General features: G+C 37.3%; 2 protein-coding genes across 2 annotated transcripts in view; both read right to left on the bottom strand.

Moving 5' to 3' along the window:
* The window catches only part of LOC309510013 (uncharacterized protein), a gene marked incomplete at its 3' end in the record, with an annotated part of 1,894,646 nt that overhangs the window by 1,132,740 nt on the left and 743,859 nt on the right, over nt 1–18,047 (bottom strand). The gene's annotated exons all lie outside the window — the stretch shown is intronic.
* LOC309510005 (NLR family CARD domain-containing protein 3-like) lies at nt 2,882–6,238 on the bottom strand (the record flags this gene model as incomplete). The annotated part of the gene is made up of 3 exons (XM_082191142.1): nt 2,882–4,682; nt 4,768–4,875; nt 6,189–6,238. The coding sequence occupies 3 exons, from the start codon at nt 6,236–6,238 to the stop codon at nt 2,885–2,887; spliced, it is 1,956 nt and encodes a 651-aa protein (XP_082047268.1). The 3' UTR covers nt 2,882–2,884.

The following is an 18,047-nucleotide window of genomic DNA, read 5'->3' on the forward strand; positions in this document are numbered from 1 at the left end:
TCTGACAGTATGAGCCATAAAAGCGATGTATAAATATGATACTCAACAAAAAAACACACATGCATGCATATACAAGTTAGCATCTGTTTTTTGTTGAGTATCACATTACACACACACGGCTTTTATGGATCATATATGCAATTTTTAACATAAAAAAATGGTTTATTAATAATCAATAAACCCCAGTTGCTTCAGTCTAATAAATGTTTCTTACATTTACATTTATAAAAATAAAAACTTTCTGAGCAAAAGGACTTTACTTGAATTTTGTTTTTGTTTTTTAAGTATAAACTATCAATCAGAGGACAGAAGGCATGAAGAAGACTGTACACGATGTTTCTTAGCAAAGTTTTGGTCATATTGATCATTCATAGGCCCTAGAAATTTGCATATTAAATATGATACAGTGCTGGCTCATTTTGCCGTGCTGGCAAAATGAGTCAGAATGCGTACAGGATAATTCTGAGCTACAGGCAAAATGGTCGAATTTGAGGTGTTCACAAAAATGAGTTCATTAAGCCCTCATCTAGTGATCCCAAGGGTCAAAATACCAATTAAACATTTAAAAGTATCTTTATTTGTATGTTTTCCTTTGTCCATGAAAAATTCAGTTTTCTCTGCTCGCTTCTGGACGACTGTGCTTTCCCTCAACACAAGTTTGGTATTGTTTTAAAACGTAGCAATCCAACTTTGTGAATATTAATAGCGAATTCTCGATGGCATGAGTCTGAACCAATGAAATGTGATTTTCAAACTCATACTGATTTAAACAAAATGATTTTACTCACATTGACTGACACATCCGAAGCGTGCCTCAAAGACGCCTCAGACAGCGCGTGATCCCGATATACTCTTATACCTACACAGAATTACAGTGTTTCAAAATATCTGTCTTGGCGAGTATTCAAGCAAACATTATCTGCTATGTCTTAAAGGTATAGCGGAGGATGTTTTACTTCCTGGTGGGTAACCTATACTATTGGTCCTCCTAATTGTCAATCATTCTGGTGAATCAATCAAACTTTTCAAAAAGTGGAGAGGGCGGGTCTTATCTAAAATTTGGAAAGATCCTCCGCTATACCTTTAAGTGAACATTTGGTTAACTGTTGGGGAAAAACAGCTGATGTGTAACATTATATTAGACCCGTGCAGTACAGTAGGTCTGAATATATAGGCTGTCTTTTTCATTAATTTTAATCAAACAATTGTGGTACCATGGGGGAAAAAAGTTGAATATATATTGTTCCTATAAATATTTGGTTTTGACTCGGTGGTGTGTGCCAAATGTGGTGTTATTACCCGAGATTTTAAGGTATGGTTGGTAGATGATTTTGTTTTGGAATTGACTTTGACTATTAAAGTCAAACAGGTGTAGCTCAGTCATGAACCATCTACGCAAATGTAAAATCAAAACTGCCTAATGTTACTTAATGAAATGTCGACGCAGGACGAGGTATAGGACTGTGAAGCTTTGGGGGTGTTGTTGGACTTGATCTACTCCATCTGTGTTTTGATCATCGTTCTGAATCCGATCCAGACGTAGTCTAAATATCTAATATCTAAAAAATTTAGGCAATTTTTCAGTATACAAGACTTAACATCTTAAGTTATTTTGCTTCTCAAGTAAATTTATCTTCAATTAAGAATACAAAAAAGAAAAGAAAACAAAAATACTGAGAAAGAAATTTATTTTCTGCAGTGTAGCCCTAAAATTTACATCAGAGCATTTAGTCCAGGGTTCCTCAAATCCGGTTTTGAAGTGCCGCTGTCCTGCAGAGTTTATCTCCAACCCCAATTAAAGACGCCTGAACAAGCTAATCCATGTCTTCAGAGTTACAGGAAGGAGAGTTTTATCAGGGTTTGAGCTAAACTCAGTAAGGCAGCGGCCCTCCAGTGCCAGATTTGTGGAACCCTGATTTAGTCTTACAGAAGACAATAACATGTCTGACTATGATATACCGTAGATGATCTTACCCGAGTTTCTCCAGTTTACAGTCAGGATCCTTCAGTACAACAGAGAGAAGCTTCACACCCGGATTTCGCAGTTTTCTATTATTCAGATCCAGATCTCTCAGTTGTGAGGGGTTTGATATCAGAGCTGAAGTCAGAGCAGAACAATCTTTCTCTGTGACTCCACAATCACTCAAACTGTAGAGAGATGAAAATCATACTTGGTAAACACTATGAACTGAAAACAAAAAGCAATAGAAAATTGAGAAAAAGTAGACAATTTGTAGATGGAGTAAAGAAAACACTGCACTTGGTCACCAATGGATGGCATTGTCTCAAAATTACTCAGGAACCTTGAGGTAATGGTGTCACAGATTACAATTGGAGAGAGTTAAGTGTGAATAAAAGACAAATGGGACATGGACTCAGGATAACAAACTCTCAGTGTGCAAAAGAACAAGATTCTGAACAGACACGACATATACAACATAAAATTAAACCAACTAACTCCTCGCTTTGCTCTAAATGTAAGACGCATTCTTGGGCTAGAATTCTTGGCCTCCCTTGCAGGTGAATAACCAATAAATATGCTATATGAATATTACATTTTTTGTCCGTTGTTGCCAGGAAAACTACTTTATAAATCATTTGTAACATTAAACTTGTTTGTTTTAAATGAATCCTCATGCTGAAGACATTGGGTGTCAGGTGCTTTAACACAAGTTTGAGTCAGCTTGTATTGTTTCCCAATCACATCTCCCCGTCATTATTCACATCAATAAAATAGATTAAAAAAAATCAGAAAAACAATTAAATCAAGTATGCTGCCATATTGCTCCTATTACTGATACAATAAATGTTTGTATGTTTCTTAGATTTATGAGCTTTTTCTTTTCTTTTGTTTTAACAGTAAAGTGATAGTTTTCACTGATACTTACTGAACTTTAATCACGGGCAGCAGCTTCTGAAGAACCTTCAGTTTTTCAGCTTTATTGTTTTCTCCAACAAATGTATTAATATCAAACTTCTCCAGACTCTTCTCTGATGTCAACAACACAAAAACTACAGCTGACCACTGAGATGAAGAGAGTCTGGCTTCACTTATTGTTCCAGATTTCAGATACTGTTGTATTTCCTCGACTAGTGACTGGTCGCCCAGTTCATTCAGACAGTGGAACAGATTGATGGATTTCTCTGGAGAGTCAATGGTCCTGATCTTCTCCTTGATGTACTCAACTGTTTTCTCATTGCTGTCAGACCTTCTTCTTCTCAGTGTCATTAGTCCCTGAAGGAGAATCTGATGAGACTCCACTGACAAACCCAGAAGGAAGCGCAGGAAAAGGTCCAGATGCCCATTTTTACTCTGTAGAGCCTCATTCACGGCTCTCTCATGGAGCTCAGAAAATGAAACATGTTTAAACTTAACTTGAAACCAGTCCTTTAATACAAACAACAAATCTGGTTCAGAGACTGGGTCAAATACATTCCTGTTGTTGTTTGTGAAGCAGAGGTGCACATATAAAGCTGCTAGATGTTCCTGAACACTCAGGTGAACAAAGCAGAAGACTTTAGCCTGATACAGGCCTGACTCCTCTCTGAAGATCTGAGTGCACAATCCTGAGTACACTGATGCTTCTGTCACATCAATGCCACACTCTCTCAGGTCTTTCTCATAGAAGATCACATTGCCTTTCACAAGCTGCTGAAAAGCCACTTTTCCCAGTTTGAGGATCATGTCTTCATCTGTCAGGTTCTTCTCATAGTCTTTCTCCTGTTTGATGTTGGACTGAAGGATCAGGAAGTGTGTGTACATTTGAGTGAGAGTCTTGGGAATCTCTCCACTCTCTGCTTCACTCAACATCTTCTCTAGAACAGTGGCTGAGATCCAGCAGAACACTGGGATGTGGCACATGATGTAGAGGCTCCTTGATGACTTCAGGTGTGAGATGATTGTATTGGCCAGACTCTGATCACTGATTCTCTTCCTGAAGTATTCCTCCTTCTGTGGCTCATTGAAGCCTCGTACCTCTGTCACTCGATGGACACACTCAGAGGGGACGAGATCGGCTGCTGCTGGTCTAGAGGTGATCCAGATCAGAGCAGAGGGAAGCAGATTCCCCACAATGAGGTTCGTCAGCAGTACGTCCACTGAGGCTGATTCACTTACATCACAAAACCTCACATAACTCTGAAAATCCAGAGACAGACGACACTCATCCAGACCATCAAAGATGAACAACACTTTATATTTGTCACTGGATATTTCCATTTCTTTTGTTTCAGGGAAAAACACATGAAGAAGATCTGAAAGACTGAGTGTTTTGTCCTTCATCAAATTGATCTCTCTGAAAGGTAGTGGAAATATGAGCTGGACGTCCTGATTCTCTTTGCCTTCAGCCCAGTCTAGGATGAACTTCTGCACAGAGACTGTTTTTCCAATGCCAGCGACTCCCTTTGTCAGCACAGTTGTGATGGGTTTGTTTTGTCCAGGTAAAGGTTTAAAGATGTCATTGCATTTGATGGGTTTGTCCTCTGTTGCTGCTCTCCTGGATTGTGTCTCAATCTGTCTCACCTCATGTTCATTACAGATCTCTACACTGTCACCCTCTGTGATGTAGAGCTCTGTGTAGATCTCATTCAGGAGTGTTGGGTTTCCCTGCTTTGCTGTTCCCTCATTCAGACACTTAAACTTCTTCATCAGTTTTGATCTAAATGTGTTCAGGACTTCATGGCTGTAAAATTAAAATAACATGGTATTACATAAGTTAAATATATAGAATAAAATGTTGTATTTGTTTACCTGTTTGTTTACTTTACCTGACACTAGCATCCCTGCTTTCATTAAAGTCCTGTAGTTGATTCATAGGCTGGTCATTCTTCTTACAGACGGGTTTTGTTACTGTTGATCTTTGTGGTGGGATTGACCTTAAACATCATGAAGAGAATCAAGAATCAGACATATTGGTGGATTTGTTTTATATTACCTTAATAATTCACTGTCAACCTCCTAAAACAGATAATAAGTAAATGCACTTATTAATAAATCAACTGCTCAAGGCCACAACTGTAATAATACTAAAAACAAAAACTATAAAAAAAAAACGTTTGTCAAGACAAACTTTGTGTTAGCTTGAGAAAGCTTTTTATATATTGTAAATATTATATTAAAATAATATATTACTGATTGATTGCTTATAATTTAACATCATGTCAGTTGTCAGAGCTATTTTAATGGTGAGAATAAAAGTAGCAAAATATAAAAAGAGAAATAAACTAAAAACGAAATTTACAAATGTTTTTAAACTAATTCAGCCTCACTTAATAAAAAAAAAATCTATTAATACGAATCAACAGAATAAAAACAGAGTCCTAGAAGAGTTAAAACCATCGCATTCCTTTAAAATCTGCTTTAAAGATAGTGGACTCTGTCATAAGAGGCATAAAGGAGGATCTTCAACTGATAACAAAACCTTGTGCCTATTTGGCAATATGTGCAGATGATTTGGTCCCAGTGATTATCAGAGTAGAAACAATGTTTTCTATCAACAACAGGATTAATTTCATAAAGTTTAAAGGTCATATGATGCGATTTCTTGTTTTCCTTTTTCTTTAGTGTGTTATGTAGCTGTTAGTGCAAGTATAAGATCTGCAGAGTTACAAAGCTCAAAGTGTAAAACCTTAAGAGATATTCTTTATAAAAGTTATAAAGGCTCAGCCACGCCTTCCTAAAACTCTTCTTTCAAACTCGCCCCAACAAATCTAGGTCAGAGAGTGGGGACAGTTTCATAAATAAATGTATACGCAAAGAAAGAAGGCGTAACTTTTGTTCTCGCTGTATTATTGTTGCCGCCAGCGCCGCCATGTCGTGGAGACACTGTGTTTTTCGCTGCGAAAGCCAAACTAAATGAGTTTGGCCTTCCAAAAGAGGACACAATTAGAAAACAATGCTTAAACTTTATTTACAACTGTTCCAGAACAGTACAACTAAAATATTCGACTGTGTGATGCGCAATTTTCAGAGGACTGTTTCCAGACCCTGCGAGAGTACAAGGCAGGCCGTGCACAAAGCTGATTCTAAAAAGTGGGGCAATTCCATATTTGCTTGTACATTCTGGCGCTTCTGACTCTCACACAGCCTGTAAGTATGTTTTTTTTATATTTTAAGAATTTGCTACTGACTATTCAAAAATCTCTTTCATTCAAATATTTAAATGTCTTTAAGAAATGTTATAGCCTACCTGAGATCAGCCTGTGTATCGTCATTCTTAAAATCTATTAGATGACCCATAGACCCGTCACTCCACAAAGACACACAGCTGGGCGCTGGTTCTGATCTCTCCTGCTGAACTGAACTATAACAGAACAGATTTAATTAGTTTTTGATGATAATCATCATATGCAAGATCTTCATACTGTTTGGATGAAAAGCACTTGAGGAGGGTTTAGACATTGTTTTCAAGAAATTCATTTAAAACAGACATATCTTTTATTATGGGCCTATAAAAGGTTATTTCATTTGGAAATATGTTCAGATGATATGGTCCCATGAATTGTCTGAGTAGAAACAATGTCGTAACTTTTGTTCTCGCTGTATTATTGTTGCCGCCAGCGCCGCCATGCAAAGATGATCGCTCATCTTGGACATCTGCATTTTCCGGATCAGAATCGGGCTCGAATTGATAAGGTAGTTCTGACATGATCACCTGCCATTATTGCTTCTGGAGCTGATGTTCCAAATATGGTAAGGGGCGAGACATTTCCGTCACACGCTTGAAGGGGTGGTTGATTATAATTTCACTTTTTTAACTTTAGTTAGTGTGTAATGTTGAAGACGAAGTCCTTAAAAAATGCTAATCAATGAATAGAAGATAACACATAAGCTACCTAAATTCATCAACTAACCATTCAGAAATGTACTGTTGCATTCTACATGTTGTCACTTCTTGAGTCTCTCCATTATTGTCTGACTCTGGTTTGAACATAAACATTGACATTTTCAGTGCATGTCTGTGTGAGGTAAAAGGATATAAAATATCTGTGGGGTATTTTGAGCTAAAACTTCACATACACACACTGGGGACATCAAAGACTTATTTTACATCTTGTGAAAAGAGCATTATACCACCCCTTTAAGGTTATCGGGCCAATCACAATGTACTGGCTAGCTGGCCAATCAGAGCACGCCACGCTTTTCAGAACGATGAGCTTTGTAAAAATCAACGCATTTCAGAAAGGTGGGGCATAGAGAAGCAACAATAATGTACAGTATGTGTAGAATAATGAGTATGTTTGTTTTTTAACCTAAAACCGCATAAACACATTGCATTACACCAAATAATGTTCTTTTTAGAATCGTCATATGACCCCTTTAATTGTATTACATTGATACCATCTGTTGGTCATTTTTGGAGGAGTCATTTTGGAGGAGGTTATAATGGGTTTGAGGTCAGAATATAGAATAGGGCATTATTTTGAGCTCTGAATATACATGTAAGGCCACAGCAGCACTGCTGCACATTACCTGCAATTCCACAACGCCCAGGTACCAACAAAAAGGACTGCAGTCCATTTAAAATGACCACAAAAGCTGGGTGTTTCAAATAATATAAGCATCTCTTTCAATAAAATGCTATTTATCTGATTCCAAGCCATGAAATTGGAACACTCATAGATATGTCTCTCTTGCATCAGGTGAAAACAATGTCTATTATGAATATCATAAATACAAAATACAAAACACCATAATATTAAAATGTTAATCATGTCTTTAAGAAATGTTGTAGCCTACCTGAGATCAGCCTGTGTATTGTCATTCTTAAAATCTATTAGATGACCCATAGACCTGTCACTCCTCGAAGACACACAGCTGGGCGCTGGTTCTGATCTCTCCTGCTGAACTGAACTATAACAGAACAGATTTAATTCGTTTTTGATGATAATCATCATATGTAAGATCTTCATACTGTTTGGATGAAAAGCACTTGAGGAGGGTTTAGACATTGTTTTCAAGAAATTCATTTAAAACAGACATCTCTTTTATTATGGGTCTATAAAGGGTTATTTAATGTATTAATTTAAAGTACCTGCAAACTGGAGAAAAATCTTCAACTCTGGATGTTTGTGTGTCATCCATGATGAAGCTGAACAGTTGAAACAGTCTGATCTCCACTGACACTGGATGTAAATGACGAACAAACACAAAACTAAAGTAATTAAACTTAATTAAACATCTTTATCAATGATCTGATCATGAGAGTTGGAGGTAAATAGATAATGACATCGATGCGTTCACTCAAAAAAGTAATTTGAAAAATCATCACATAGCCCAGTGGTTCCCAATCCTGGTCCTGGGGACCCACAGCTCTGCACAGTTTGCATGTCTCCCTCATTTAACACACCTGATTCAGATCATCATCTCGTTAGGAAAGAGCTCTGAACTGAACTGGGTGTGTCAGATAAAGGAAACATACAAACTGGCAGAGCTGTGGGTCCCCAGGACCAGGATTGGGAACCACTGACATAGCCTAACTTACAGCACGATACACAAAAGAAACCCCGTTCCTTTACTACAGGATGAAAAATGTCAAACACGTCCTTTCAGAAAAAAAGTATTAATGTGGACGTCACCTGTAAAGGGCCTCAAGACATAAAAAGTCCCCTTGATCCATATTTAGTCTAGATATCCAACCGATTCACAAACTCCTCCATCTTTTCCATCAAGTAGCTAGTACACACATTCCTGTCTACGGTTTTATAAAAGTTTCTGTGAAATACTTACTACTATTTTGTATCGGAACTTAGGAATCGACTGTCTGATTACATGGCGAAACATCAGCTTCCCTTTCAAGGGAACTCGAGCTGCGTCGAGACGCGGTGGGAACGCCCTGCGTGATTGCGTCGTGAAGCACGTGTATAACCAGTCCAATGGAAAGACGAGACGTAATAGGCGGGTGAGATGGTGCTCGATGCAGAGCCAAATGGGAGGAGTTAGAGCTCGAGCTCCCCCTTTTCTGGAGCTCCAGCTCCACCTTGCTAAATTTAGTGAGCGGGGATTCGCTGCAGCGTCAAATGGGAGGAGCTAGAGTTCTAGCTTACCCTTGCTGGATCTAGTGCGAGTTCAACCGTGATGGAGGAAGGACAAGTTTGTTTTGATGCGCAAGATGCTGGCATACATCATATTGTATTTTTCTCTAATATTTGTCGTGATTGATTAAATATTTATCGTTTCTGTGACAAACGCATAAAAACACCTAATAAGAACATTGCTCACACTGTGTGTGTGTGTGTTTCTAAAAACGGTTGAAACGTATCTAAGTAGCCTATTATTTTATCTTTATAACGGTTTCGTTGTTTTCCTCACTTTTAAAGCTGCTTTGGACAAAAGCGTCTGCTATGATTATGTAAATTACTAGACTTAAAAGGCAATGTGAAAGCTTAGATAGTGCACCCCTATTTATTTTTTGTCCACCACATTTACGTGTGTGTTATTTGTGAATTAATCTAAATCATCTGATTAATTTATGAAATAAAAAATAATAAGACTAGGTACCTAATCTGCCCTTTTTGTAGAAGTAAAAGCATACTCCAACAGGCCAGTTGTAATTATTATTATTTTTAATTATATGTAGTTATTTTTAAATTAATTAAACTAAAGAAATAAGAAATAAAAATTTCTCAAATAAAAATTTATATTTACTGTACCAAACACCACTTTCAATACACAATAGTCACCATACTTTATTAAACAACACTTTATTGGAGGACAAAGCATAAAGTTGATAAAGTAGCATAAAGAAAAATGAGATTCAAGATAAATAAAAATGTGTCTTCAAAAATACGTTACCATCATATGAATCCATTCACAGCTGCTGAAGCCACAAAACGAGTGCCAGAGAATCATATTCAGTCACCTACAGAAAACAGATTTGATATTGTGTTGGAAAATAATGATTCATTATCACAGCTAAACTGGTTTCTTGCTCTTCCCTGTACGTCTCTATCATGTTCGTGTTCTTCTACCTCGTCTAAACAGTTTGTTCAGTTGAAGAACAGAAGATGTGATCACTGATGTGGTGTAGCTTTTTCTCAACCAGAGGAAGAAGTCTCAACATCCCATTGTCAGGCGTTCTCCAGTGCTGGTCTGAAAGTAAAACAAAAAACACAAACCATTCAAATGAAGTTGTTTAATGGACAGTCGGGTCAGCTTATGTTCTGCGTTATTTAAAGCAGTGATGGTTTACTCTGGCCCTCAGCGTCCACTGTCCTGCAGATTTAGCTCCAACCTCAAACCCTCCTGCCTATTGTCTATAAGTAAACCTGAAGACTTTGGTTCAAATTTTCAGATGTGCTCGATTAGGGTTGGAGGTTAACTCTTAATTAACCTCAAAAAGTAGAATGCAAAGGGCCAGAGTTGCCTGTTCCTTACATAAATTTACAAAGCAGCAGTCAGTACATTATATAATATACACATTGAAGTGTTATATATACACATTTAGCTCCTAAACTCTGGAATGGCCTTCCTGATATTGTTCGAGGCTCAGATTCGCTGTCCCAGTTTAAAACTAGATTAAAGACGCATCTCTTTAGCCAAGCATTCACATAATACTTACCTTTTATACTACAGTTGAATCAGATTGAATGCATTAATATTAGGAACAGCAGCTACGCTAATTATTTCCCATCTGCTTTTCTGTTGTTATCTCGGGACGCTAGTCCCGAGGTAAATAGAGTACGTCAGCTCCAGTTTGTATCCAGCCTCTCATGGAAACTTCAGATGCCCCAACACCCATGCAGAGACGACTCGAAGCCCGTGAGGAGACGACTCCACGCCCGTGAGGAGACGACTCGACGCAGGCGATATGTTATGCCCTAAATTAATGCATGATTAACTAACTGTATTTTTCTATGTACCTTTTTTTGAAATGCACTTTCTGTAAAGCTGCTTTGAGACAATATGTATTGTGAAAAGCGCTATACAAATAAATTTGAATTGAATTGAATTGAATGGAATTGAATTGAATTGAATATAGTATTGCAGCACATAATATAAGCGAAGTACTGAACAAAAACAGTTATATCAACAGCAACCTATTTTAAAAGATTTTTAAGAAAGGCATGGTCTCTTTTGAGCCTTTGCCAGTGATGCTTGATTTCTTTCCAGACAACATACTCTTCTGTGAATTGTTTCAAGAGCTTCACTTGGTCAAAAACCAAGTGATAACCAGTACAATGTAAAATTGTCAACATCACAGTAAATTGACCGGTGTTGATTTTCCAGTGTTACAATAAAGTATTAAAATAAAGTGTTGAATCAACACTAAACAGATTGGGTTTAACACCAGAAGTGTCCATTTTAAATAAGAGTTGGTGTCATTTTGCGTTGTTGCAAACATAACTCTCTTTTAGAGTTAACCAAGCCACACCTCCGTTTACATGCAACCGTCGTTTTGACTGAACCAGAGTCCAGACCACATGCGAACGCCATTTTACTTGTGGAAGAGTCAAGCGTGGGGTAAGTCTAATACTTTAACTTGATAGTAATACAGATAAATCAGACTGTAAATTGATTTCAATGTATACAGTTTATTAGTTTAATCTATTATTCGATCACAAATCGCTGTAATAATGAATAATTAACATTAGACAGCCAACGAGCTCTGACGTCTGATTTTTGTATTTTGATTTTTGCCAATGTCATGCCACTTTATAAATGATGTAAAGGTAGTAAAGCCTCGATTAAGCTTAGTTTTCTCTATCATCACGTCTCACGCACTGTAATTGTTTTTATGCACGTTCACAGGCATTTTCTTTCTGAGCACACTCGACAAAGCCTAAAGTTTTGCGCGCGCGAAGCACAGGCCATTTTACAAGGTGAACTGTTGAATTTCTAGAGTGTTCTACCAGTAACGTTAAATTGGCCTATCAGGAAGATCACTGGACTAAAACTAATTGTTATGATTTTAATTTGAATATTCTTTCGTTGACCGTGGTTCTGTGATAGTCGTGGTTCTGAACTGTGGTAACGTTAAGTTTATCATGTTGTGAAATGATTGATCTGCGTGGTATTATTTTCTGCCAAATATGGGTGTCAAACGCAATTAATTAAACATTTTGTAGTGAATTAAAGCTCTCAGTTGCCTTTTAAGGAACGAAATCCAGTAATATTTGTTAGTGTTCGCTCTAACACTGTGTGGAACACTCGTCGTGAAATATAGGTAACGTTAGAAATAAGGCACAGCTCTTCACTCATCTCCCTAGGGCTGAAAAATGTAGTCGACATTATCGATAAACGTCAAAACAGATATTGTCGACAGATATTTTCAACTAATAACGCCTGCAATAACGCGGTTTAACCATTGGGACGCTGTAGTGCAAGGCTGTATTGCAGCTGATGCAATAGAAGATGGCGGTTGAAGCTTTTAATGGTGCTGCTTTATTTAATATAGATTTGTGAGGCCAAGATGGCGGCGGTGTAGGTGGTAGTGTTTCTTTGCTCTTCAGGGAAATAAAGGTGAAGTGGTGATATAACCTATTAATCGGACTGGTGATAACGTGAAAAAAATACGTGAAAACGTTATATGATTCTGATTTGACATCTTTATGCATGGGAAAAAGAGGCAAGAAGAAAGTTAAACAAGTTTGGCTTGACACCATGTCTTCCGACGCATCTGGCTCAACTGATCAATTTGAGAATTCAGCATCAGCCTCGAGTAGTGCTGGATTTAAACTTAAGAAAGATACCGAATCACAGTGGTTTGACACATGTCCAAATTTCGACAATGAGGTTGTTGTCACATCCCTCTCGGATACTCCTCAGAGGCCAGCTGCTAAAAAAACTAAACGCGCAGAATCTAACGTTAGTGGAAACGGGAATGAGAATGTCTTGGCGGCTATTCGTGAGCTTGATTCTAAATTAGACAAAACGTTCCAGAAGATTTCGGCGATTGAAACTACCACCGAGGCAACTTCCAAACAAGTCAAAAGTCTAACAGCGACGGTACAACAGCTTATTTTGGATGTTGGCGTGCATAAAGAGGCTCTCGATCATATGGAATCTGAGGTCCACGCTCTGAGAAAGGAAAACAAATCACTGAAAGCAAGTGTACAGGAGTGTAGACGTTACAGTTGGCGATGGTTTCTAAAGTTGCACGGCGTTGCGGAAAAAGACAATGAGGATGTCCGAAGTGTGGTCCTCAACATCTTAGGGAAGATTGCTCCTGGAGTCGGAGACGGGCTACAGGACAGTGTCGATGTCGTTCATCGTCTGGGTCCGAAGCGGACGGATGGAAAGACCAGATCGATCATAATTCTCTTCTCACAGCGCCGCATTCGTGACATCATTTGGAGTGCTGCTAAAGGTTGCAAGTTTCTAACTGACAATAAACTGCGTCTCTCGGAGCCGCTGTCTCCTGAAGATAGAGCAGCGCGGGACAAGCTGTGGCCTCTTGTGAAGGCGGCAAGGGAGGAGGGCAAGAAGGCAACCTTTCGCAACTCATTTGCTTTGATTGATGGGAAACAAATCTTCTATGCTGATGTCGTGTAAGCCAAGCTGCTGCTCGCACTGGTTACTTTTCTCATGCAAAAATCGAAAAGATGAAACTTGACGACTAACAATATAAACTGTGCAAAAACTTTTAAGTTGTGCACAAATAGGAACTAGTTTTGTTCTTCTTTAATTATTGTTACCTTTACTATTAATCTCCTTATTTGTTTATCACCTCGATAACATGTGCTTTGGTTATTATCCACCTCTCCCTTTACATTCTGGTAGCTAGTCTAAAGAAAGTAACTTTTTTGTTGTTTTTTCTCATTTTGTTTAGGGGTTCTTGTTATGGAATATTTGTTTAACTCCTTGTCGGTTGTAACTTCAAATTTTCAAATAGTTTTGTAAAAGAAGTGCAGCTGATCTTATCTTTCTTCAAGAAATTCATTATGGGGAAACAGATGTTAAATTTTGGAGAACGCAATGGGGAAGCTCAATTTTCTTTAGCCATGGCAGCAGCCACTCGGCTGGGACTGCTATAATGTTACATAGATTTAAAGGGACTGTATTAGAAACTGTATGTTCTGATGAAGGCAGATGGGTTTGTGCTGTAATTAAACAAGATGACGCCACCTTTATAGCTTGTTGTGTATATGGACACAACGCTCGTGCATCCAATAGAGTAATGTTCTCTCTAGTGGACAAGCTTAAAAAGTTACACAAAAAATATAATAATGTTTATTTTATTTTGGGGGGAGATTTTAATGAATGTATGGACGATCACCTGGATAGATACCCCCCTAGACTTGATAGCAGGATGAATAATGATCTAATTTTTTCCCTGTGCTCCAATCTCTCTCTTACTGATGCATGGCGGTTCTTTAATCATTCTACAAAAGATTTTACCTGGTCCAATAGAAGTTTATCTCTTAGATCTAGGATTGACTTTTTTCTAATTTCATCTTCTATCCTTAAATATGTAAAAGATGTTTCTCATGTCACTGCCCCCTTATCAGATCATAAATTAGTTGCAATAAAATTGAGTGACATCAATGATAACCCGAGAATGAGGGGCTATTGGAAACTTAATAATACCTTGTTACAAGACAAACAATTTAATAATAGTATCAATCTTACCAAAGAATTATTTACCGGATCAACCAGAGATTATAAAAAAAAAACTGGGATTTCTTTAAATATAAAGCTAGATATATTGCAGTTAAAAGAAGTAAGGAACTTAAAAATATTAAACATAAAACCGATTCAGAGTTGGTTAATAGACTTAATGTTTTACTAGCTAAAGATAAGATTACAGAAGAAGAAGATATGGAAATAAAAAAAATTAAATCTGGAATTCGACAGAGCTTATTTAGAGATGGCCAAAGGTGCATATATTAGATCTCGAGCGAAATGGCTTGAGGAGGGGGAGAAGAATTCTAACTATTTTTTTGCCCTGGAAAAAAGAAACGGTCAGAGGAAAGCTCTTTCAGCGCTTAACATCGATGGAGTTACCTCTAAAGACCCTAAAGAAATATCAGAATTTGTTAGCAAATTTTACAGCAATCTTTATACATCTGAATTTAACTATGACAGCTGTGAGAAATGTATTAATACAATTAAACACCGTATACCAATTATTGATCGTGAGTTTAGTCGAATTTGTGACGCTGATTTGTCAATAGAGGAAATTAATCAAGCTCTGCACTCAATGAAAATAGGTAAATCCCCTGGTATTGACGGGCTTTCAGTATAATTCTATCTTCACTTTTGGGAGTTTATTAAATTGCCTTTATTTCATATGTATAAGGAATGCATCAGTCAGGGAGAGATGACCTCTACAATGAAACAGGGAGTTATGTGTGCACGCATGCGCGGAGTTGAGTAGACGGTGAGGACACTGAGCTCTGACAATTAGTCTAAATATCGTGCAGTGTGGTGCTTAACTTACGGCAAGAGTGACCAAAATATAAGTTTGCCACCAATAAAGACTCTATGCTGTGTTATGTCTCCTAAGAAGTCTAAAGTACAGCCGAAACAAGGTGAAGAAGCGTCTCAGCAAGTGGGAGCAAGTAACATGGCGGGTGAGGAGTGTAACGTGCTGGAGCTTCCAGCCCTCATACGTAATATAATGCGAGAGGAGTTGAACGTGGTGGTGGATAAACGAAATAACCTCGCGAAAGACATATCTTTCTGCACACAAAGGCTTGGTGAAGTTGATGTGACAATGTCGAACTTTGATTCACGTGTGACAAAGCTGGAGACTGTGTGATGGACTTAAGGCCAACGAGGAGTTGAAAGGTAAAGCCGAGCGACTTGGAAATGTACAGTCGCAAATACAATGTGCGTGTATTTGGCCTGACGAATGAGATCGAAAAAGGGAATCCGACCAGCTACATGTCTGCTTTGTTTGAGGATTTATTTCAAGATAAACTACGGGGGGAGCCACAGGTGGAGATGGCCCGCAGGGTTGGACCGGTTGGGAAAGGTGCAGCTCGAGTGATGATTGTACGTCTTCACAAACTCACAACGAGAGAAGAGATCATAAAAATCGCCAAGAAAGAGGGAGTGCTACAAGTACGAGGGATGAAGTTAAGGATTTTTCCAGATCTCACTACAGAAATGGCAAAAAAACGTGCAGGATTTCATGAAATAAGGAGTAAATTGAAGGACGCAGGGGTGAGACATGGCATAATTCATCCAGCGACGCTGATAATAACATTTAAAGGAGAGACTAAGAAGTTCACAGAACGCAGTGCAGCAGAAGTGTATGTAAAGACCATAATCGATACTGGATTGAATGTTAGGGATTAGATCGGATAAACTATAAGGTCATATGATAACAGATAAAATGGACTATAAGTTAAACACTGAATTTAAGAGTGATTTTTCTGTTAAGCTAATTATGATGTGGGCAAGGTAAATAGAAAATGAATTTCAAATTTTGGTTAAGCTTGATTTTAAAAGTTTTTGTTCTTGAATTTAAGACCACATTGCTAAGATTTAGTTTAGGAAAATGAATAATTTGTCATGAGCAAGCGTTGCTCTACTGATGTATTTTGTTTATTTCATTACAATGCAGAAGATATTTGTGTGTGTGTGTATGTGTGTGATGTGTGAGTGGTTGGATGTTATATTTGCATTAATGAGAGCTCAATGTAATACTACAGGCATGAGTATTGATGGACAAACATGTGTTAGATGGTTGAAAAATATTTTTTGGTACAAAAAGGGATGTTTGAAATAGCTCATTTGAATATCTGTAGTTTAAGGAATAAAATAAATGATATCTCAGAAATATTATAATTTCGACATATTAGCCATTTCAGAAACACATTTAGACTCAACTATTAATAGTACTGTACTACTGTATTGAATATAGATGGCTATAATTTATATAGGCAGGACAGAAATTTGTATGGAGGAGGAGTAGCTTGTTATGTTAAAAATAATATTCCAGTCAAAGTTAGAGGAGATCTTAATATACCAGGAGTTGAAGTAATATGGGTACAGCTACAATTACCTTATGTAAAGCCTATTCTTATCGGATGCTGTTATAGACCACCAAATGCTACTGTAATGTATTTGGATCAAATATGTGAATTGTTGGATAAAGCATGTGAAATGGGAGATGAAATCTATTTCTTAGGAGATTTTAATATAGATTGGAAGTCTATGAATTGTACATCAAAGGGTAAATTACTTTCTTTAGCTAATACTTGTAATCTATCTCAAATAGTTAAGGATTATACACGAGTAAATTTGAAAGCCGATGGCACATATTCAGCAACTCTTATTGATTTAATTTTTACAAATGTAAAAGATTTATGTTCGGAGGCAGTCTCTATTCCGGTCGGTTGTAGTGACCATAATTTAATAGCTGTGAAAAGAATTACAAAAGTATCTAAATCCGGTCAAAATTTTATTCATAAAAGGACATATAAAAAGTTTAAAGAGAATGATTTCGTAGAAGAAATGAGGAGTGTAGATTGGTTGGAGGTTACACAGCAGCAGAATCCTACTAGAGCTGTGGCCATTTTTGATAACTTGATAACCAGAGTAATAGACAAACACGCTCCTTTAAGGAAACAAACTGTAAGAAATGTTTCAACTCCATGGCTGGATCAAGAGCTCAAAGAATATATGAGGCACAGGAATCAAGCTAAAGCAGAAGCTATTAAACAGAATGACGTGGTTCAGTGGAATTAGTATCGTAAATTTAGAAATCAGGTGACTAAAATGAACAAACGTAAAAAACAAATATATTATCAAAATAAATTAAGAGATGCTGGAATGGACAGTGCAAAGGTATGGAAAACACTTAATGAATTACTGGGAAGGAAAACAAAATGTAATACAACATCATTAGAGGCTGATGGGATTTGTCTTACTAGACCAAAAGAGATTGCTAATTATTTGAGCCAATTTTTTTAAGCATAAAATACAAAAAATTAGACAAGCCATGGATTTGGGACAAGATGAAAATATCTCATATGATTTAATATCAAATAGGATAATGAAAACAAAAGATTGCACATTTAAATGTAACACTGTAACAGAGGACAATGTGAAGAAAATATTACAAGCAAGTAAAGATAAACCCTGTGGAATAGATCAC

Source organism: Leuciscus leuciscus (assembly GCF_965113295.1).
Source record: "Leuciscus leuciscus genome assembly, contig: SUPER_11_unloc_1, whole genome shotgun sequence".
In the NCBI taxonomy this organism is placed as follows: domain Eukaryota; kingdom Metazoa; phylum Chordata; class Actinopteri; order Cypriniformes; family Leuciscidae; genus Leuciscus; species Leuciscus leuciscus.